The sequence below is a fragment of the Bemisia tabaci genome, chromosome 1 (genome assembly GCF_918797505.1).
Source record: "Bemisia tabaci chromosome 1, PGI_BMITA_v3".
NCBI classification, from domain to species: domain Eukaryota; kingdom Metazoa; phylum Arthropoda; class Insecta; order Hemiptera; family Aleyrodidae; genus Bemisia; species Bemisia tabaci.
In genome coordinates this window covers 39,568,323-39,591,470 of record NC_092793.1, presented here as the reverse complement: position 1 = coordinate 39,591,470, position 23,148 = coordinate 39,568,323, and the positions used below count along the sequence as shown (strand labels likewise).

Genomic DNA, 23,148 nt, shown 5'->3' with positions numbered 1-23,148 from the left:
ATCCAAAAGTCACCTACCACCCCTGTAACTTTTTTCCCAATTGAGCTAGAAGTTTGAAACTTTGGGAATGTTCCTCGGTTTAAGGTAGCAGCTTTTTGGTCCCCTCAAAATTTTGGGGGGCGGTCCCCCCTAAGAGGGGCGGGGGCTAACTTCTTTTTTTCAAATGGCAACCCCCCTTCTATGATACCTCATTCGAAAGATAATAAAAAAAGAAAATTTTTGGCACAAATCGCGGGTCAAAATGTTGGTTTTTGACAAAATGGCGGCCGGTCACAGTTCAAAATGGTGGAAATTTGGCATCTCCGTTTTGTATCGGCGGATTGGTCTGAAACTCAGAATTCTAGGGGTGTCCGGGACGAGAAAAACGATTATGGCATTAGTTTTCCAGAAATGTCAGTCCTCTTTAAAATGGCGGCTTAGAGCGGGAGGTAGATATTTAGGCTACTTATCGTCGGATTTGTGTGAGACTTGGTATCCGGGGGTATTTCGGCACGAGCAGAACGAATCTTTCATTGGATTTTTGAAATTTTTAAAAACTTCAAAATGGCGGCAAAAATGCGAATGGCGATGGTGGATGCGGATTTTCCGTTATTTTTCCGCTACCATTTGGACGATATTCAGTGTTTCAAAAATCTAATGAAAGATTAATTTTTTTCGAGCCAAAAATCACCAGCGTATTGACTTATGTGCAAATCCATCGGTTAACAGCCTCGATATGGATTTTCCGTCATTTTTTCGCCGCCATTTTACAGTTTTCAAAAATTTCGAAAATCCAATGAAAGGTTCGTTCTTCTCGTGCCAAAATACCCCCGGATACCAAGTCTCATACAAATCCGACGGTAAGCAGCCTAAATATCCACCTCCCGCTCTAAGCCGCCATTTTGAAAAGGACTGTCATTTCTGGAAAACTAATGCCAGAATCGTTTTTCTCGTCCCGAAAACCCTTAGATTTCTGAGTTTCAGACCAATCTGCCGATAAAAAATGGAGATGCCAAATTTCCGCCATTATGAACTTTGATCGGCCGCCATTTTGTCAAAAATCAACGTTTTGACCTGCGGTTTGCGCCAAAAATTTTCTTTTTTAATCATCTTTCGAATGAAGTATCACAAAAGGGGGGTTGCCATTTGAAAAAAAAGTTAGCCCCCGCCCCTTTAAGGGGGCCGCCCCCCAAAATTTTTGAGGGGACCAAAAAGTTGCTACCTTAAACCGAGGAACATTCCCAAAGTTTCAAACTTCTATCGCAATGAGGGAATAAGTTACAGGGGTGGTAGAATGAGGGAATAAGTTACAGGGGTGGTAGGTGACTTTTGGATAACCCTGTATGTAGAGAAAAATGAGGGAGAAAATCCAGATAAAGCTCTGAGTTCTTTAATTTTTTTCTGTAACTGCATATTTTTGAGGTTTTTAAGAAGTGAGGAATTTTCCTGGCTAATTTCCTTCCAAACAGGCACTGAGCTTCCTTAATGTCAGTTTGCGACCGAAAACAGCCCTAAAATATGTTAAAAAGCCAAAAAAAAAAATACATTACTTTTGAAATTGTAGAGAAATTCCGTAGAAAACAGATAGGGAAAATAAGGAAAGCTGATGGGTAAGCGTGTAAAAATGTAGAAACGTGGAAGATTTCACACCCCCGCTTTTTCCTTCATGGTTTTCATGGTGTGGAAAGAGGGCTATCTTCCAATCGTCCACCTTGGATCCCGAATACGTAATGATTCCACGTGAGGGTTGTTGCGTGGATCCACGGACAGCGTGGGAGTTGTATTTGTCAACAGTATCTTAAATTCATGACACTGTGAGTGGTTTCACGGCATGTCTTGGATCTACAGCATGCCATTTGTTCACATCAGGATAGTTAATAATCAGTGCAGACTTTAAATTTTAAAACATCGTTAATGTATTAGGATTATTTTTAAATGATACCGGGTTTGTAATAAATAAATTACCATTCCATAAACTTGAAGATTAACATTGCTATGATATAAATATTTTCAGCGCTCTGCTTGCAACCAAACAATGAGTTTATGCAATGCCAGGTGACTATCACCTGACAAATTACCCATTATCTTGTCTTGCACTGATGAACTTGAATGATATTAATAATTCAATGTTTCAAATTTTTTAATTACAATGTGGACGTTTGGCAAGCTGTGAATCCATGTACTGGCTATTTCATGGATCAAGGTCCATTTCTCCAGACCCCCCACCTTTCCAAAATTAAAATTCAAGATCGACAAAGTTTTGTACTAGTTTTGTACCCAAATGTACCGCAAAGAAAAAGTTTTGTACCCATCATGTAAAGTACGTACAATTAAAACGCAGGAGGGGGGGCTGGAGAAATTAAGCCCCCCCACCTTTATAATTCTACTCTTTCTTATCGCCAAAGTGTTGTACTAGTTTTGTACCGAAATGTACCGTTCGAAAAAAGTTTTGTACCCTCACGATAGGGGAGCTACGGGGGGGGGGGGGGGGGTGGTCAAAGTGGGGGGAAGGCTGGAGAAATATTTTCGAAAAAACGGACTTATGTACTCGAAAACTCTCAGGATGTACACTAGGAGTTTTGTACCGAAATGTACCGTCGAAAAAGTCGCACTTTTTTTACCGTAAGGCCTCCCCCAGGGGGTACCCCCCCTCCCCATGGCCCCCTGCCCGTGGCAGTATTGAACGGGCCGTTTCTGTGCCCTGGGAGATCAAATCAGAATGTTTCTTTACTCCTTTTAATAGTACTAGTTTAGTACTGAAATGTACCGTTCGAAAAAAGTTTTGTACCCTTAGGGTAGGTGGGGGTAAGAGTACGCACGGGGTAAAAGTACGCACTGTACTTTTTTCGCACGCTTTGTTTGAATTTATGATGGCACCAGGTGTTGGTTGTTGACAACATTGAGTTTCACTTGTTGACGAAGTTTTGTGCGAAGTGGATGTGTTTTGACGGAATTATGAGGCAAGTTCACTTTTCATGCGAAAAAGATCGATTTATTTAGTATTTGTATTGTCTGTAGTAAGTAAACTAGTTTATAGAGAAAATCTGACAGACACTGTATCAAAGTGTTATAGAGTTGGCTTTAATAATCCGTGGTTGTTTTGACACCTAGCGCCTTGGGCTCAAAGTTTTATTTTATGTTGTCCAATGTTTACAAATGGGGCAAGAGTACGCGGCCAGAATGGGGCAAAATTACGTGCCCAAAAGAGGGGTGTAGTGGGGGAGGGGGGGTATAGGAACTTCGAAATAGAAGATATAGGCAACTTACTCAGTATCTTAATAAATTTTTATGTTCCTTTGTTCAATTTGAGCAATTACACTTTTTTATTTTCCTGTTTAAAAAAAATTGACTTCGAAAATTTTTTGGGAACTTGGGGAGACTGAATTATTTTTTTTTCTCAGTAAAAAGGGTTAGGCACTATTGGCACCCTTTGAGACTAGTTTCAGTAGTTTTCCAGGATTTGACAGCGATTTGGAGCCCAGGAGATGTTTATGAAAGAAAAATTTCACCTGCGTACTTTTGCCCCATTAAATGGGGCAAAAGTACGCATTTTCAAATTTTCTTAAAAAATTCGTCACGGCCGTGGATTTGATTTGTAAATTCGGACAACGCAGAGCATTTGTGCACGAGGGCTTGCAGTAGGTGCCTGACCACTTTTCCCGCCTTGAAAGTCGATTCGGTCACGAAAATACGGGAAAAACCAAAAAATGCGTACTCTTACCCCCACCTACCTTACGATAGGGGAGCTACGGGGGGAAGGGGGGTAAAAAGTGGGGAGGCTAGAAAAATATGTTCGAAAAAACGGACTTACGTACTCGAAAACCCTCAGGATGTACACTAGGAGTTTTGTACCGAAATGTACCGTCGAAAAAGCCGCACTTTTTTTACCGTAAGGCCTCCCCCAGGGGGGTACCCCCGCCATGGCCACCTGCCCGAGGCAGTATTGAACGGGCCGTTTTCTTGCCACAGCCAAAAAACGGAGTCTTGAAAAGGTAAAGCGGCGTGTAAAAAGAACTAATCTTTGAAATTGTCGGAAACAATTGTGCATTGCGTTGCTTCAGTTGTTCTTTCGATATCCGAATAGATTTTTGAAGTCCGCCGATCCGTTCCTTCGCCAGAACCAAAATACCGGCCCCCGAGTGCGCTGATCCGGCCCCGGTTTGAATATCCTGCGCAAAAATTCCGGATCTTCGGTAGCGGCGATCTGCGACTGCGGAAGATTAGAGTTCCGGCCACGCATGAATTGGATTTTCTTCCGGGATTTCACCTATTCATTCCATGATGTTGAGAAAATCTCCTTAACAAAAACAAATTTCATTTTTCCAAAGGGGGAAATTTTATTATAGGTGCCAACATTCCCCCTATTTGTATACCGGGTGGGCCAGAAGATTCAGGACGATCGGCCATTGGAATAATAATAGTATAATAGTGTAATAGTTTAATAGGACCGACGGTGAAATTCGGTACTAAACTCGTAGTGTACTAGCCGTTCTGGGCGCGCTTCGCGCGCCCGTCACGCCTGGCCGGGGGCTACGCCCCCTGGACCCCCGGTCACTCGCTGCGCGAGTGACATTCGGCTCGCTTTGCGAGCCGATTTTGTAGTGGTTGCAAAGAGGTTGTTCCATCCCCCATTAGATTTGGCCCCCTGTCAAATATGATCCATCTTTTCAGGAGTGATACAGTAGCATGCGAGACGTTCAAATATGGCGGTCATTTTGACTTAGGCCCCCCCAGAGAGGGGGGGCGGGGGATCAAAGACAAAACCTTCAACTGCCTATAACTTTTGAGCGAAAAATCGGATTGAGTTGAACTTTTTTTTAAATGAAAGATCTCAAAAAGATCTATCTGCTGATACCAAAAAAATTGAAAAAAAATTAAATTTAATGCAAATTTTTAGCAATTTTTCGATTTCATAGGAGACAAACTTTTCAATTTTGTCGTGTTTCGGCACCGCGCAATGACTCTACTAAAACAAAAACCAGTTTTTTAGATTCTACACTCAATTTCCTATAAGATGCAAAAAACCGCATCTTGGGGAAACGTTTAGATCGCGAGCTATGGCTCGTCAAAGTTAGCCCCGCGCTGAGCGCGCTGCCCCTGCGCTGTTCGCATAGCCTCCACGCGTCTGCCACCGATCCTGTTGCCCCTCCTCCCCCATCCTAAATGCAAATTAACATTCTACTACCCAGCTTTCGTATATATCTGCGTTATAGGTACGTGAAAATCCAGCAAGTTCGTGATTTCCAGTGGAATTGATGCTTTATATCTCCCTCCCCCCAACCCGGCCACGGTGCTCCAAATATTGTGCGAAAAAGAATTATAAACATTTTCTTGTTACATGTTTTTGCTGATGTAGCACCCTGTGACTACGAAATCGAATTGAGGAAATTTTTTATCCCACCTCCCAACCTCCTTGTGTAACCTGTGTGTATCCTTGTGTAACTGCTTTCAATTCACTTAATAAATTACTTTTTTTATACCTATTCTGTTCATTTTAGCGTGTAATCTAGAAAACAAATACCTCCAGTTAGACACAAGAAAAAACTATTACAACTTGTAGGCAGGGGCAAACTTCAGTGCCAGTGGCCGGGTGGGGGGGGGGGGGGGGGGGAGCGAAATAAAGTATCAATTCCACTGGAAATCACGAACTTGCTGAAATTTCCACGTACCTATAACGCAGATATATACGAAAGCTGGGTAGTAGAATGTTAATTTGCATTTAGGATGGGGGAGGAGGGGCAACAGGATCGGTGGCAGACGCGTGGAGGATATGCGAACAGCGCAGGGGGCACGCGCTCAGCGCGGGGCTAACTTTGACGAGCCATAGCTCGCAATCTAAACGTTTCCCCAAGATGCGGTTTTTTGCATCTTATAGGAAATTGAGTGTAGAATCTAAAAAACTGGTTTTTGTTTTAGTAGAGTCATTGCGCGGTGCCGAAACACGACAAAATTGAAAATTTTGTCTCCTAAAAAATCGATAAATTGCTAAAAATTTGCATTAAATTTAACTTTTTTTCAATTTTTCTGGTATCAGCAGATAGATCTTTTTGAGATCTTTCATTTAAAAAAAAGTTCAACTCAATCCGATTTTTCGCTCAAAAGTTATAGGCAGTTGAAGGTTTTGTCTTTGACCCCCCGCCCCCCCTCTCTGGGGGGGCCTAAGTCAAAATGACCGCCATATTTGAACGTCTCGCATGCTACTGTATCACTCCTGAAAAGATGGATCATATTTGATAGGGGGCCAAATCTAATGGGGGATGGAATAACCTCTTTTTTATCACTATATTTTGAAGATTTCATAGAAAACATTATGAAATTCTCACTCCACAATTAACTTGTAGAATAATAATGGCAGGGCAAGAAATAGACTATATCTTATGGACGGTTCCCACTTAGTAAAAACAGCCAACACCACGAGAAGGTGAGGAACCATTGTTAGCCACTTTTTTTTTTTTTTTTTTTTTTTTTTTCTGAAAAAATTTACTGAAATTTTAGTTGCGTCCCCTAAAAGGAAACACGGAGAAAAAAATTTTGTGCATGGAACCCGAAGCTGAGATCATATGGATCTCTGAAGTTTTCGGATCACGCATCCGAAAAGTTAAGGTCCATCTGCCGAAGTTCGGGTCAGACAATTGAAGTAGTTCGGTATATACCGAAGGTTTCAGGTCACACATCTGAAGTACTCGGTGCATACCGAAGTGTTTCAGATTTCTGACCCGAATTTCGGCAGCTGGACCTCAAGTTTTAAGAGATTCATATGATCTCAACGTCGGGTCCCATGCACGAAGTTTTTTTCTCCGTGTGAGTATTAATATAAATTTCAACACAGTCAAACACAGTAGAGAACCAAGGAAATCACAGTAGAACAGAGAAAAAATACCGTCGAATAAATAAAGAAAACTATTATCGAAGAAATTCTAATTATTTGGAAAGTAATTCGCTGGCGTAATCAATGCGTAGCTGCGTAGGAGCATGAGCGAGATTTATCATCAACTGACCGCTGGCCGGTAGGTACCTGGGCGGGCGAGCGACAATACGTAAAAGCGGTGGCATGGTTCGATTGACAGAGGAGTGGGGAACGGTCAGACGTAGGGGAAAGGTTCAGGCTGAACCGTTCAGCACAGCGCAGCGTCAGTCACCGGGTGGGGAAGAGAGTCAAGGAGAGGACACTTCCCCTCGAGTGAAATAGAAAAAGGTAGAATCGCTGAAAATCTGAATCCTTCGAAGTTTATATTAATGATGACTAGCCGTTCTGGGCGCGCTTCGCGCGCCCGTCACGCCTAGCCGGGGGCTACGCCCCCTGGACCCCCGGTCACTCGCTGCGCGAGTGACATTCGGCTCGCTTCGCGAGCCGATTTTGTAGTAGTTGCAAATTTTTTATCACTATATTTTGAAGATTTCATAGAAAACATTATGAAATTCTCATTCCACAATTAACTTGTAGAATAATAATGGCAGGGCAAGAAATAGACTATATCTTATGGACGGTTCCCACTTAGTAAAACAGCCAACACCACGAGAAGGTGAGGAACCATTGTTAGCCACTTTTTTTACTTTTCTGAAAAAATTTACTGAAATTTTAGTTGCGTCCCCTAAAAGGAAACACGGAGAAAAAAATTTTGTGCATGGAACCCGAAGCTGAGATCATATAGATCTCTGAAGTTTTCGGATCACGCATCCGAAAAGTTAAGGTCCATCTGCCGAAGTTCGGGTCAGACAATTGAAGTAGTTCGGTATATACCGAAGGTTTCAGGTCACACATCTGAAGTACTCGGTGCATACCGAAGTGTTTCAGATTTCTGACCTGAATTTCGGCAGCTGGACCTCAAGTTTTAAGAGATTCATATGATCTCAACGTCGGGTCCCATGCACGAAGTTTTTTCTCCGTGTGAGTATTAATATAAATTTCAACACAGTCAAACACAGTAGAGAACCAAGGAAATCACAGTAAAACAGAGAAAAAATACCGTCGAATAAATAAAGAAAACTATTATCGAAGAAATCCTAATTATTTGGAAAGTAATTCGCTGGCGTAGGTAATCAATGCGTAGCTGCGTAGGAGCATGAGCGAGATTTATCATCAACTGGCCGCTGGCCGGTAGGTACCTGGGGGGGCGAGCGACAATACGTAAGCGGTGGCATATGGTTCGATTGACAGAGGAGTGGGGAACGGCCAGACGTAGGGGAAAGGTTCAGGCTGAACCGTTCAGCACAGCGCAGCGTCAGTCACCGGGTGGGGAAGAGAGTCCGGGAGGGGACACTTCCCCTCGAGTGAAATAGAAAAAGGCAGAATCCTTCGAAGTTTATATTAATGATATTCTGAGGGTTTTCGAGTACGTAAGTCCGTTTTTCCGAAAATATCTCTCCAGCCCCCCCCCCACTTTTGCCCCCCCCCCCCCGGTAGCTCCCATATCGTAAGGGTACAAAACGTTTTTCGAACGGTAGATTTCGGTACTAAACTAGTTAGGGTGTTTCTTATTTTTTAAATTTTCGAATTCGAAGGAGGTCCTGGTCTTAAATGTTGATGTGTAGCCTCGTACAGGGAAAAAATTTGAAACGATTTTTACCCGGTGCTTGAACGACTTAAGTGACACAAGTTGAAATTTGAGATTTTTAGATAAAATAACACTGTTTTCCCATGGCAAACGCCGAGTTACGGGTCTAGAGGGCGAAAATTTCGTCCGTTTGGTCGTATCTGCAACGGAAAAGCCGCAAAACACCCGAGAAAGGCGCGCGCAACGAGAGACTAGGAGCAAAATGGGCGCGCCGCGCTGTTAGTCAGAGAGCCAGACGACTTTGAGTGACAAACTCGGGATACATGTTTTGACCCCCTAAATCGATAGCCTTGCATGCACCGAAACGGAAAATTTTTGTCTGCCGCCTTCTAGCCTGTGCCATCACCCTCATCTAGGCCCTCAAAGTGGTCCAAAAAACACCATCTGGTGACAAACTCCTGACGCCTAGTGTGGTTGCAGATGTACTCCTGTGAGCAGCTTGTGTAATAAAGTTTGAATGATACATCATTCTCTTCGTTTTTTTGTGTAGAATCCGATTTTCGATGTTGTCAAGTCCAAAAATGATGCTGGTGCCCCCAATTCAAGATGGCGCCCAAAATAGCCGCCCCGGGGGTCAAAATTTCAAAATTTGAGAATATTGTCGAGTTTGGTATCCATTTATATGTAATTTTGGTCGTAGAATTCATATCTGGTGTCAAAAAATAATTTCAACCCCTTAGGGTCCGTCAAATCCAAGATGGCGGCCAAAATTTCAACTTTAATGATAATTACCCAAGATGCACCTTTCACTGTCGAATGACGTGTCTTCATTTATGTTAATTAGGTCAGAAAACCTACAAGGGAGGTCTACAATGCCACTGCACCCTATGGAGGGCCAGGGTTCACCCCCTCCTACCCCCAATATGGCCGCCGCGGAGGGCATAAATAGTGACATTCTCTCAGAACGTCATAGTAGGTGTCCATTCCTATGTAATTTGAGGCGTAAATTCCAAATTTCAAGTCATAAATCGCAAATGTGAGACTTGCAATGGCTTATACCCTATATGGGGCCAGGGGAACCCCCTCAACCCCCTCTTCTTTCTAATATGGCTGCCATGGGGGGCATAAGTAGTGAAATTCTCTCAAGACGTCATGTGAGGTGTCGATTCTTATGTAAGTAGAGGCTTATATTCCGAATTCCAAGTTGAAAATCGCAAATTAGAGGTCTGGAATGCCATTTCACCCTACGCGGGGCCAGGAGCAGCCCCCTACCCTCTTCAAAACGGTCGCCGGGGGGGGGGGGCATAGTTGCAGTGAAATTCTCTCAAAGCGGCATGTGAGGTGTCGATTCTAATGTAAATAGAGGTGTAGATTCGGAATTCCAAGTCGGAAATCGCAAATTAGAGGTCTGGAATGCCATTACCCCTACGGGGGGCCAGGAGCAACCCCGTACCCTCTTCAAAACGGCCGCCGGGGGGACATAGTTGCAGTGAAATTCTCTCAAAGCGGCATGTGAGGTGTCGATTCTCATGTAAGTTGAGGCCATTTCACCCTACGCGGGGCCAGGAGCAGCCCCGTACCCTCTTCAAAACGGCCGCCGGGGGGACATAGTTGCAGTGAAATTCTCTCAAAGCGGCATGTGAGGTGTCGATTCTCATGTAAGTTGAGGCGTAGATTCCGAATTTTAAGTCAGAAATCGTCAATATCTCAAAGTGACAAAAACACTTAAGCATGGCAATCGCTCTGGCCTCCATCTTGGAATAAAGAATGCATCTTGGGTTGGGTTCAGTTATGTCGAAAGAGCTGGAAATGAATCGGATAATTTAATGGTGATTGACATATTTCACCGGTGTTCTTTTTCAAATGTACACAGAGGATTCATATTGGTTTCTGGTTCTTTCATTATTAGATAACTGGATAATAGATGGTTCTTTTTGTAATCGATTTTCTTCTAGCAGGAGCGTGCGTTTTGTTGCAGATAACGCAGGAAACTGTAGGTGTCGCTTCTACTAGGAGACGAAACCCTGCGCTACAAAAAGCACTCAATTATCCAGTTGTTTTAATTGCAATTAAACTGAGTGCGTTCATAAACAATAACATAGGAACTCTGAATGCAGATACATACTTCGTCGGCAAAAAAATTATATTTTTTTGGGAATTTTTAAAAATGAAAAAAACAGACGCCCATCTGAGTCCTTTGCGTACATAGAAAAAGAATACGCGTGAAATTTGTCAATTACCATTAAAATCACCAATTCATTTCCAGCTCTTTCGACAAAAATGAACCCAAGCAGCATTTTTAGTCCAAAATGTAGGCCAAAGCGGTTGCCATATATAAGTATTTTCGTCACTATGGGATATTTACATGTTTTGACTTGTGATTCGAAATCCACGCCTCAGATTAAAAACAAATCGACACCTACCATGCCGCTTTGAGAGAATTTCACTGTTCCTATGTGGGCGAATATTGGAATAGCGGACATTTCAGGGTGAAAAAAGTCGATAAATCAAGTTCATAATTTCCCTTGGAAGTTATGTGTTTTCTTAATTCTGGACGATTTCTGGGATCTGAAAACGTATATGGTCCCAATGTTATGAATCGACACCTCACATGACGTCCTGAGAGAATTTCACTACTTATGCCCCCCATGGCAGCCATATTAGAAAGAAGAGGGGGTTGAGGGGGTTCCCCTGGCCCCATATAGGGTATAAGCCATTGCAAGTCTCACATTTGCGATTTATGACTTGAAATTTGGAATTTACGCCTCAAATTACATAGGAATGGACACCTACTATGACGTTCTGAGAGAATGTCACTATTTATGCCCTCCGCGGCGGCCATATTGGGGGTAGGAGGGGGTGAACCCTGGCCCTCCATAGGGTGCAGTGGCATTGTAGACCTCCCTTGCAGGTTTTCTGACCTAATTAACATAAATGAAGACACGTCATTCGACAGTGAAAGGTGCATCTTGGGTAATTATCATTAAAGTTGAAATTTTGGCCGCCATCTTGGATTTGACGGACCCTAAGGGGTTGAAATTATTTTTTGACACCAGATATGAATTCTACGACCAAAATTACATATAAATGGATACCAAACTCGACAATATTCTCAAATTTTGAAATTTTGACCCCCGGGGCGGCTATTTTGGGCGCCATCTTGAATTGGGGGCACCAGCATCATTTTTGGACTTGACAACATCGAAAATCGGATTCTACACAAAAAAACGAAGAGAATGATGTATCATTCAAACTTTATTACACAAGCTGCTCACAGGAGTACATCTGCAACCACACTAGGCGTCAGGAGTTTGTCACCAGATGGTGTTTTTTGGACCACTTTGAGGGCCTAGATGAGGGTGATGGCACAGGCTAGAAGGCGGCAGACAAAGTTTTTCTAGTCACCCTGGGTATGATCTTTAATAATAGACTTGTCTGCTGAGCGTCAGGAGTTTGTCACCAGATGGTGTTTTTTGGACCACTTTGAGGGCCTAGATGAGGGTGATGGCACAGGCTAGAAGGCGGCAGACAAAGTTTTCCTAGTCACCCTGGGTATGATCTTTAAAAGTAGACTTGTCTGCCGAGCGTCAGGAGTTTGTCACCAGATGGTGTTTTTTGGACCACTTTGAGGGCCTAGATGAGGGTGATGGCACAGGCTAGAGGGCGGCAGACAAAAATTTTCCGTTTCGGTGCATGCAAGGCTATCGATTTAGGGGGTCAAAACATGTATCCCGAGTTTGTCACTCAAAGTCGTCTGGCTCTCGGACTATGTAGCGCAACGCGCGCGCGTCCTCTGCACTGCCCAAGCGACATGCCGCACGCACGCACTAAGCTTACGCGGGCCCGAAAGTTCCCGTCCGTTGCAATGTATCATTACGAATTGACCTGGATACACTTTGACATTAAAAAACAGTTGAAATGTATAAATACATCAAAAAGACAAATTTTCTTTGTAAAATATTGGCGATATGTAGGAAAATCAATTTCAACAAATTAAACAGTTCAAAGTTAATAAACCAAGTCAAATAATCCACAGTTTACTTAAAGGCCTAGAGTCTTAAAATGGTTGACAGACTATTTTTATTATTTTTACATGGTTTTATTGACTTTGGCTGTGACTTGTAAGAGCCCTAGTAGCCAAAATATTCTTTTTAATACTTATCGAAATAGCAATTTAGTATGTATACAAATAGCTATGAAATAGGGTATAAAATAGCTGAAATCTATACTAATAAAGCAGACTTCACGTTGATTGACTCACTCACTGACTGACTCACTCACTCACGTATCAGCGGATCTCGTGAACGGGAGGCCGTGTGACCCTGAGATTCCGCACTGGGATCCCTCTCTACCCCGAGGCGCCGGATAAGGGAGGATTTCGCGATCCGCCCGCCGGTTCGCGGGATATCGCGGTCCGCGTGGGTCGATTTTCCCGTAAGGACAACGGGTGCGAGAGAGAGTGCGAGCGAGATGGAGCGATTTCCGCGTTTCGCGCTGAAAGACAGCTGATAAATTTTACGTGTGTTCTTCTGGTACGCGCAACGGGTGCGAGGAAGATGGAAGGGGTTAAGCGTCCAACGAGTGCGAGGAAGATGGAACGAGTTCGGCGTCGCGCTGTTGGAAACGCCGCGCCATGATTGTTGCGAGCTCCGACTCGTGCATCCGTTGCCGGGCTACTCTCTCAGGGATGTGAAAATCTGGAAAATCTGTCTATGCATCGGCATAGAATAAAGAGACTGGCGTAGTCTCTTCATTCTACGGCATTGGTTCGCGATTGGTTCGCGCATTGGCTCGAGTGCCCTTCCGTTTTTTTTTTTTTTTTTCTGCAAGATTAGTGAAAAATGTGCTCCGCGGAACCGTTCGTTTCGTTTTGTTTTGTTTTGAAAAAATTTACCTGCTCAAGTTCGAAAGTAAAAAAATTGTTGTGATTTAGTCTTCACGTCGCCTGGGGTTACTTTTTGTTACTTTTATCTTGTTTTGAGATGATTAAGGCAAATTCTCGGGAAATTTTGAGAGAAGCTGTTGCTTAACTTCATTATTAAAATAAATAAATAAAAATGGAACATAAAGACGGTGTGCAACGCTTCAATCGGAGGAGAAGCGGGGGTTTCGCGCGCATTTCATCAATATTTGACTCCGATCGTGGGACCGAAACACATGAGTCTTACTTGCAAAATTTTAAATCATCGCTAATGCTCTTTCTTTTTTTTCTTTTTTTTTTTAATTTCAAAACATTAAATCTTATATAGGGAAACCGATGGTTACATCCCATAGTTCTCGTGAAATTTAGATTGGATTCTTCCAATTCGTCACTTTTAACAAGCAGAATTGAAGCGAGCAACTATTTGAACTCCAGAGTGGGTATGTGGTATCATACAAAATTGAAGGAAAATCATACGTTTTCGCCCATCTGAAGTAACAGATGTTTATGAGTTTTATGCGCACATTTACGTAGTCTTAATTGAGTCAGAAATTCGCGTGTATGCCACGATATTGATGTGAATAACGCGCAATTGTAATGATCTTAAAAATTCGCTAGGAACACGACGTATTTGCCGTGATACCGTGGTGATTATCGTGTAATTTCTAATTTGTTTTACAAAATCCCTGGAAAAATCAAGTTTTCTCCGCGATGTAGATCACAAACCCGCCATTGCTGTGAATTAAACGAAACCGCTGGCTAAATCCCGTAATTTTCGCGGCTGAAACTCGCCAGCTAACTTCAATTGAACATTGAACTGACAAAAGTAACAAATCTTCATGAAAATAACCAACTTTTGATTGGGTATTTTTTATTATTATAATTATCATGTGAGCTTATTGTAGAACGGACCAAAATAGCAGCATACTACTAATCTCTACTTTTTAATCAAACCAGTGCGTCTCGCCAATTTTGAAATAGTAGATAATAATTCAGAAACACAATTAGTAACTGATCACTAATCACAGTGATTGCTGATGGTGGGGTTTTCCTGTGCGTAGCACGGGTTTCCTGCTAGTTAGTTATAAAATATCCTATCTAAATACCCTATGTAGTGTCCTTTTTTTCAACTATATATACCCTACTTTATAGCTTTCTCGATAGCTATAAAATAGGTATCTGAATAGCTATTTAATAGGTATATGGACACCTATTGAAAAGGTATTTAAAAGGTATTTTACTTTTGAAAAAGAACCAAAATTGAGACCTTGAAAACCATAAGGTGGTAAGTGCATTGATACGTTGCCAAGATTGTGCAACTGTATACGATAAATGCAGCAAATCAAAACCATGTAGAGGTGAAACTCTTTTAGCAAAAATTCCCTGGGCTATGCTGATTTTTTTTTTGCATTAAGGTTTGCAATTCTATATGATTTTGGTTTGCAAAAAATAAAGTTGCTCTATCATAGCAACGTTGCAATGTACTTATCATCTTATGGTTCTTAAGGCTGCAACTAACAATAGTGCGAAAATTCATTAACATGTTTAAGAAAATATACAATAAAAAAAAACCTAGTACATAGCTATAAAATACATATTTTCAAACATAAATTTTAAACCAAGATAAATGCGCATGGAATAGCTACAAAATAGCTATAAAATATGCCATCTGTACGATACCATATAAAATAAGAAAATAAATAGCTATAAAATAGCCTATCTGGCCGATACCTATTCGATAATCCTATTTTGGCTATTAGGGAGATCATTAAAATGCAGCTCTTGTTTATATCGGGAGTTGGCAGTACAAGTATTGATTCCTTTGTAAAACTTCGCGTGAGATAGGATGGTTTCACTGGTTTTCTCTGAAACAAACCCTAAAACTAAAAAAAAACTCTTAAAGTTAAGGCCGTATTGAAGAAGATATCCCCGCTTTCCTGAGAGTCCACCTTCGTAATAAGCCAAATTTTCTATGCTAAGATATAAGGAGCAAATTGACGGCGTAAGTTTGCAATCACATATCTCAATTGCGGTGTCTGATTATCTCCGTTTCTATGTTATTTTTTAAGGAGAACAAACTGACACCATTCTTTGAAGTTTATGCAGACTTTTCTTCTCACATGGAAGAAAAAGCATGGCAGTTTTAAAGCATTGCCGTTGAGTAGTTTTCCGTTTGAAAAATAAAGTATGACAGGAAGTCTGCGACTTTGCAAACCGAGTCGTGTGACTGCCGACTCACACCGTCGAAATGAATCCGCAAGATTGCGGTCAAAACTGAAAACACATGTTTTTAACTTTGGAAACCCCAAACAAAGTGGCTACCCTTTCAATGTATATTATTCGCTCTCAGCATGGAGAGTTTGGCTTGATACAGAGGTAGGATAGCGTGGAATATCCCCTCTATTACGGCATCAACTTTCACAGCTTTTTTCAGTTTTGGAAATGGTCTTGGAGGAAATTGATAAAACCATCGTGTTTCCCGCGGAATTGTGCGTAATAATCAGTACTTAAATCACTAACTCCTAACACAAGCAAGATCTCCATTCTGATCTCCTGTTGTGTGTGGACATCACAATTAATTTTGCGCTCAGCATGATCATTAACAACTTTTATGACTTAACTCCTTTTTTTACCTCAAGATATTCGGAAGTAAATAGCCATTGGGCTGGGCAAGAGTCTAGAAATGAAAATGGCAAATCCATGATATTGAAAAAAAGGCTAGAATGTTGGTTGGGGAGAAGCCTGGACTTATCGGGCATTTTTCAGCGTAGGTACACATTGAGGAGGCACACTTCATAGACCTCAAGAAGTTTCGCAGCTTTAACGAGAGTACCTACAGCAGCTAGTGTTGTGCTCCGTAATTTATCCAGCCACGTATGGTACCTCTGTAGTAAAAATTTGATTCCCTTGGCATTATTTGATGAGAGACTTCCCGCCCGGCACGGTGAGCGGTGGCAACGTTACCGGCAATATTTTCACGGCAACGTTGCCAGATTACGTTGTAATAATATTTGTAAAATATTGCAAAGCAATATTGCAACTAAAATATTTTTGCAATATTGTTTAAAACGTTGACTAAACATTGCCGGATAATATTTGCAGCAATGTTAATTAAAAATATTGTGAAAACACTGTTTGGCAATGTTTTCGGTAATATGGCAACATTACATTATTATTATTTTTTGGCATTTGTAATATAAGTACTTTAGTTTTTAATTCATACCTTCAACTTTGTTACTTAATAATATATGTTGTTGTGGGTACCTCCCCTTGTCGCTCGAATTCATGTCATTCTTAGCTTGTCATATAGTAGTAGAGAGCTATTTTTTCACAACTTGTTAATTATTTGCCTTAATATCCATTACAAGGTCTTCATTATTTTCTCTTCTCAATGGCGTCTTTTATGTTATTTTACATAAATTATTAACTTTCTCCTGAACAAATGACTATGTGTCAATTTACAATGAGAAGTAGAGTAATTGTTGAAAACCATCAGTTTTAGCCTCCAAAAATAATTATTTATAAACGTTATTTATTAAATTACAGCTAAGTGGTAAAAAATGAACAACTTGGAACCAAGCCGCTTCATAATAAATCCACTTACACAACAAATACTGTCTTATAATGTACTAAAGACAAACCTAATAATATTTTGAGTAGGTAATATTGCTGAAATACATTAGTGAGATGTAGGTATATGCTTCAAGGAACTTAAATAGAACTGAGGCAATTGAAAGGCTCTATAATGAGGTCTTCGAGTGAGCAATGTTTGTCGGCCTACTATGGTGTAGTGGTTGTAGCGCTTGCTCTATGATCGGGCGGTCCCGGGTTCGGTTCCCAGCCAGGCCACCCAAGTTTGATGGTCGCAAACAATGGTTGCCTGGGACTGGTTCAGTAGGGACGGAGGGGGGATGGGACTTAACGCGTGGGATTAGCCCTTGTGGGCAATTTGAAGTAGTAAAAAAAAAAAAAATGTTGCGGCAACATTTTGTTTTCTTTTTGCCAGCAACATTGCCGAGCAATGTTGAGGCGATATTTCCGACAATATTGTTAGGGGAGCAAAAATAATATTGTGTCAACGTTATGGCAACGTTGCACAACAACGTTGCCGCTATCTGCGGCGATATTGTGGCAACGTTGACACAATACCGCTTTGCCGGGCGGGTTACATCGAACACTAAGAGAGTCTTTGTTCACAACATGAGACACAATGTAGGGTTGCCGAATCCACCTGTCCGGCAGAGCGTACAATTTAACTAATGTCTAATGTATTATTTGAAGAAAATTATTTTAATGATCTCTTACAAGTCACAGCCAAAGTCACTAAAACCATTTAAAAATAATAAAAATAGTCTGTCAACCATTTTAAGACTCTAGGCCTTTAAGTAAACTGTGGATTATTTGACTTGGTTTATTAACTTTGAACTGTTTAAATTGTTGAAATTGATTTTCCTACATATAGCCAATATTTTACAAAGAAAATTTGTCTTTTTGATGTATTTATACATTTCAACTGTTTTTTAATGTTAAAGTGTATCCAGGTCAATTCGTAATGATACATTGCAACGGACGGGAACTTTCGGGCCCGCGTAAGCTTAGTGCGTGCGTGCGGCATGTCGCTTAAGCAGTGCAGAGGATGCGCGCGCGTTGCGCTACGGCGCGGCGCGCCCATTTTGCTCCTAGTCTCTCGTTGCGCGCGCCTTTCTCGGGTGTTTTGCGGCTTTTCCGTTGCAGATACGACCAAACGGACGAAATTTTCGCCCTTAAGACCCGTAACTCGGCGTTTACCATGGGAAAACAGTGTTATTTTATCTAAAAATCTCAAATTTCAACTTGTGTCACTTAAGTCGTTTGAGCACCGGGTAAAAATTGTTTTAAATTTTTTTCCCTGTACGAGGCTTCTAATGTATCCACACATCAACTTTTAAGACCAAGACCTCCTTCGAATTCGAAAATTTAAAAAATAAGAAACACCCTAAAGCTAGTACCATTAAAAGGAGTAAAGGAACATTCTGATTTGATCTCCCGGGGCACAGAAACGGCCCGTTCAATACTGCCACAGGCAGGGGGCCATGACGGGGGTACCCCCCTGGGGGAGGCCTTACGGTAAAAAAAGTGCGGCTTTTTCGACGGTACATTTCGGTACAAAACTCCTAGTGTACATCCTGAGGGTTTTCGAGTACGTAAGTCCATTTTTTCGAATATATTTCTCTAGCCCCCCCACTTTTGACCCCCCCCCCCCCGTAGCTCCCCTATCGTAAGGGTACAAAACTTTTTTCGTACGGTACATTTCGGTACAAAACTAGTACAACACTTTGGCGATAAGAAAGAGTAGAATTTTAAAGGTGGGGGGGCTTAATTCCTCCGGCCCCCCCTCCTGCGTTTTAATTGTACGTACTTTACATGATGGGTGCAAAACTTTTTCTTTACGATACATTTGGGTACAAAACTAGTACAAAACTTTGTTGATCTTGAATTTTAATTTTGGAAAGGTGGGGGTTCTGGAGAAATGGACCTCATGGAGCAACACACAGTGCCATGGTTCCACAGCATGGCATCTACCCACAAAAATTTTTGTCACGGTGGGTCAATAATCAAAAAATTTGGAAAGCGGTGAGACACCCTTTGTATTTCACCAATTTACTTGTAAAATCTTCTAAAATAATAAAAAATTTTCCCTTTATCTTCGGCCTAAACAATAACTTAATGACAAGATCCTTCTGGCATTCTTACCTTGCAAATTTGCTTCTCTATTCACAAAACCCATTGCTGTCAACTGCTCTAATTGAGACCGGTACCTTTCTTCTGGAGGTTGTGTAGAGTTAGTATTAGCACCTTGTTCTGACAAACTAGCCACCTGCATTTCAAAAGAAGATTCATAATTGTAAGCATTCAAATCGACGGTGGTGTAATTAAAGTTCTGAGGAAAAAACAAGCAGACAGCTGGGCAGCAAGCAGGCGCCTAATAGGGTACCCATTCAATGTTGCATTGAATATTTAATGCATCAAATATATTCTCTGAGCACGAACGTACTTCTCTCTTACAGGGTTGCCAGCCGAATTATTTTTTTCCATTCCCTGACTTTTCCCTGACTTTCCAATATTTTTCCCTGACTTTTAAGTGTGGATCTGACGCAGTCTGTTAAAGTGAAAATGAGAGCTATTTTCGACTATTTAAATTTTTAGCAGTTAGTTAACATACACATTTGCAACGCAAGGGCTAGGTACAGAAAACTGCTTGGTTAGGGTGTATTTCAAAAAATATTTTTGGCGATTAAGATTGGACCTTGAGGTTTCAGAAGATGTTTTCCAATTATCACGAGCAGCGATGAAGGATTAAGGTTCAGGAAGGACACTTTTCAGGATCAGTGATTCAGAATTTCCTTTGGCATTCCATCCCTTTCAAGGCAAAGAAATGCTAGTGGCATGAAGACAATTTAACTGAATGTGCTTTATAATTTAATAATATTGTTAACAAAAATTTTAAGTAAAATGACTAAGTGACTTTCTTACAAAACAATAAATTGTTGTAAGAGATCCTGAAAAACTGCAATGGAGAGGTGCCCTTTTTGCACACAAGTTTTGGTGTTATGTTATCACACATTATTTTTTTACAACAAAATTTTTTAATAATAACTACTTCCGTGCCACCATTTTGATTCATTAATTCTAAACTGGCTTCCAATGACGAGGCGATGCTGATGGCAAACTCGTTGTGAGCTTCTAGGTTATGTGAACAAACGTAAGCACACGCGCACACACACACCCTCACACGCGCGCACAGGTCCGACGCGACGCGATGGTCGGAATGTCGGAATGCCGGTAGTTCCTCGCGAAGCCGAGCGAGAGCGCCACCATCCTCCGCAATCGAACGCAGTAGTCAGTTGATCCCGCAACGCGAGCTCGAGACCGCCCGCGCCTAATTCCACGAAAAATCAGAAAAATCCCTGACCAACACCGAAATTCCCTGACTTTCCCTGACTTTTCCCGGTTGATTTTTTTTCCCTGACTTTTCCCGGTCGCTGGCAACCCTGCTCTTACCAATTTTTGTTCAATTGTTACAAATGACATTCAGGCAATGTTCTTTTCCAACTAGGTAAACATTTATAGGTTTTCAAGTAAGAATAAAAGAATCAACGTATGCAAAAACGTTCAATGCCAATTTTTCTGGGAATTTGACTTTTAAGGCTCAACGTCATCTTCGAGGGAACGGGCATCGACGGATCGATAGACGGATCGGACCTGTTTTAGGGGTCTTTCGGCCCCATCTAGGGGGCCAAACCACAAAAAAATATGCGAGAACGTCCGATATCCATTTATAGTCCAGTCAATAGGGATTTTCATGTGGTATTGAGAGCAGAATTTTTCCCTCCCCTGATTTCTCATCAATAGAGGGTCTTATACGAAATCCCAAATTTTTCTTCTCGACAGGTGGGAAACCCTTCAAAAACCCTCCCCAAAATCGAAATAACGGTTTAAAATCGGTTATTTTCTCTCGTTTTTCGGCGACTTTCGCAAAAACAGTTGTTTATATGACTAGGTATGTGGATCTTACTTGAAAGCAGATGAAAGACTTTGTCCCATTTTCCATAGGAAATGGCTGCAAGAGCTTTTCCATCCATACTTTCAGGAATCATAACGTATCATCAGAGAGGCCTGAATCCGGTGTCATTTCTCGTCTAGCCCCGCAGGTGGAGGGGGGGGAAGGGGGTCAAAGGTCAAACGCTCCAACCGCCATAACTTTTGAACGAATCGTCGGATCAACTTGATCTTGGGCTCAAATGAAAGCTCTTGACGAGACGTTTCATTTGATATTTGATGTGTAGTAGTGTCTATTTTTGGTAATTTTCCAACGTAAAAAATATCATTTTTTGATTTTTCAAGCCCAAAAAATTCAGTTTTTCGGAGTTTTCTCTAAATGGGAACGCATGAATCATCACAAAAACCAATTTAAATGAAAGCCCTTGATTCAAGCTTTAAAACGAGCTATCGTTGAACTTGGGGAAATGAATGGTTCAAAAGTTATGACCGTTCAAAGTTGGCGTGGCGCTCTATTTTCAAAGCGCGCGGAGTGTATACTCGCGTGTCACCCCTCCCTACCTTTCCCCCTGGGGCCCGCTTCAGTTGATAACGGATACAGGAAGGTCCAAAGCTCCTTCCATCTAAAGAATGACCAGTCATTAGTGTTAAATTACTTTTATTTCTAACGAAAAAAGGGAAATAAAAATAAATTAAATGCTAATAAACAATAATACGCTGGCATACATAATTTTTTTGCCCCCCCCCCCTCCATGATTTAATATTTAAAAGCCAAATCAAGCTTCTTTTACCACAAAATACACTCAAAAGCTGTAGATAATATTCATAGGCTCTAGTGCGCAACAAGCCGACCAGCACTTGAAACTCACATTTACATTTACATATACTCACATTTTATCTCTCCGATCTATTTCCCTCTCAACAAGATCTACCTGCAAGGGAATAACCAGATACCGTAGTGATCAGAGGCTTGATTTGGCAACATCAAATATTAAATCATGGAGGGGGGGGGGGCAAAAAAATAATGTATGCCAGTGTATTATCGTTTATTAGCGTTTAATTTATTTTTATTTCCCTTTTTTCGTTAGAAATAAAAGTAATTTAACACTAATGACTGGTCATTCTTTAGATGGAAGGAGCTTTGGACCTTCCTGTATCCGTTATCAACTGAAGCGGGCCCCAGGGGGAAAGGTAGGGAGGGGTGACACGCGAGTATACACTCCGCGCGCTTCGAAAATAGAGCGCCACGCCAACTTTGAACGGTCATAACTTTTGAACCATTCATTTCCCCAAGTTCAACGATAGCTCGTTTTAAAGCTTGAATCAAGGGCTTTCATTTAAATTGGTTTTTGTGATGATTCATGCGTTCCCATGTAGAGAAAACCCCGAAAAACTGAATTTTTTGGGCTTGAAAAATCAAAAAATGATATTTTTTGCGTTGAAAAATTACCAAAAATAGACACTACTACACATCAAATATCAAATGAAACGTCTCGTCAAGAGCTTTCATTTGAGCCCAAGATCAAGTTGATCCGACGATTCGTTCAAAAGTTATGGCGGTTGGAGCGTTTGACCTTTGACCCCCTGTCCCCCCTCCACCTGCGGGGCTAGACGAGAAATGACACCGGATTTAGGCCTCTCCGATGATACGTTATGATTCCTGAAAGTATGGATGGAAAAGCTCTTGCAGCCACTTCCTATGGAAAATGGGACAACCTCTTTTGGTCACACCAATATTAAACAGATGATAAGATATATGTGATACATAAAAAATTTAAACTTACTTGGAAAAGTAATTTTTATAAGCCAAACGATTACCATAATGAAAACAACAGAAAAGGGAACCGCACAATCTGAAATTTTTCTGATGAAAATTGCGCTTACTACTGGATTCGCAAAGAAAACCCAAAATTTTCAAAATTTCGTTTTTACATGGTTTTTTGTTTCCAACTGTTTTTCAACAATTCTTGAAGGTAAGTATACCCTTCCAAATGAAAGTAGATTTCAAATACTACAATTTCGTGTATCAAGCTTGTCTTTAGAACGTAACAAGACAGCACCCCTGCATTGCCAAAGTTACAGTCTCAAAAGGCATTTTCAAGGCCGTGCAGTTCATGCAACAAAACTGAGGCCATCCAAGCACTAGAATGAGCAAACACCTTGGTCACCTTGGGTAGAAGACTTCACAATTACGGACTTCTGCCAATCACACCA

At 41.3% G+C, this 23,148-nt stretch overlaps 1 protein-coding gene across 2 annotated transcripts in view; it reads right to left on the bottom strand.

Moving 5' to 3' along the window:
• Positions 1-23,148, bottom strand: part of Ubqn (ubiquilin) — an 85,551-nt gene that overhangs the window by 1,793 nt on the left and 60,610 nt on the right. For both annotated transcript variants that reach the window (XM_072300843.1, XM_072300845.1), the window contains exon 9: positions 19,129-19,252. In XM_072300843.1, the coding sequence (XP_072156944.1) occupies positions 19,129-19,252 (124 nt within the window). The remainder of the gene's footprint in view (positions 1-19,128; positions 19,253-23,148) is intronic.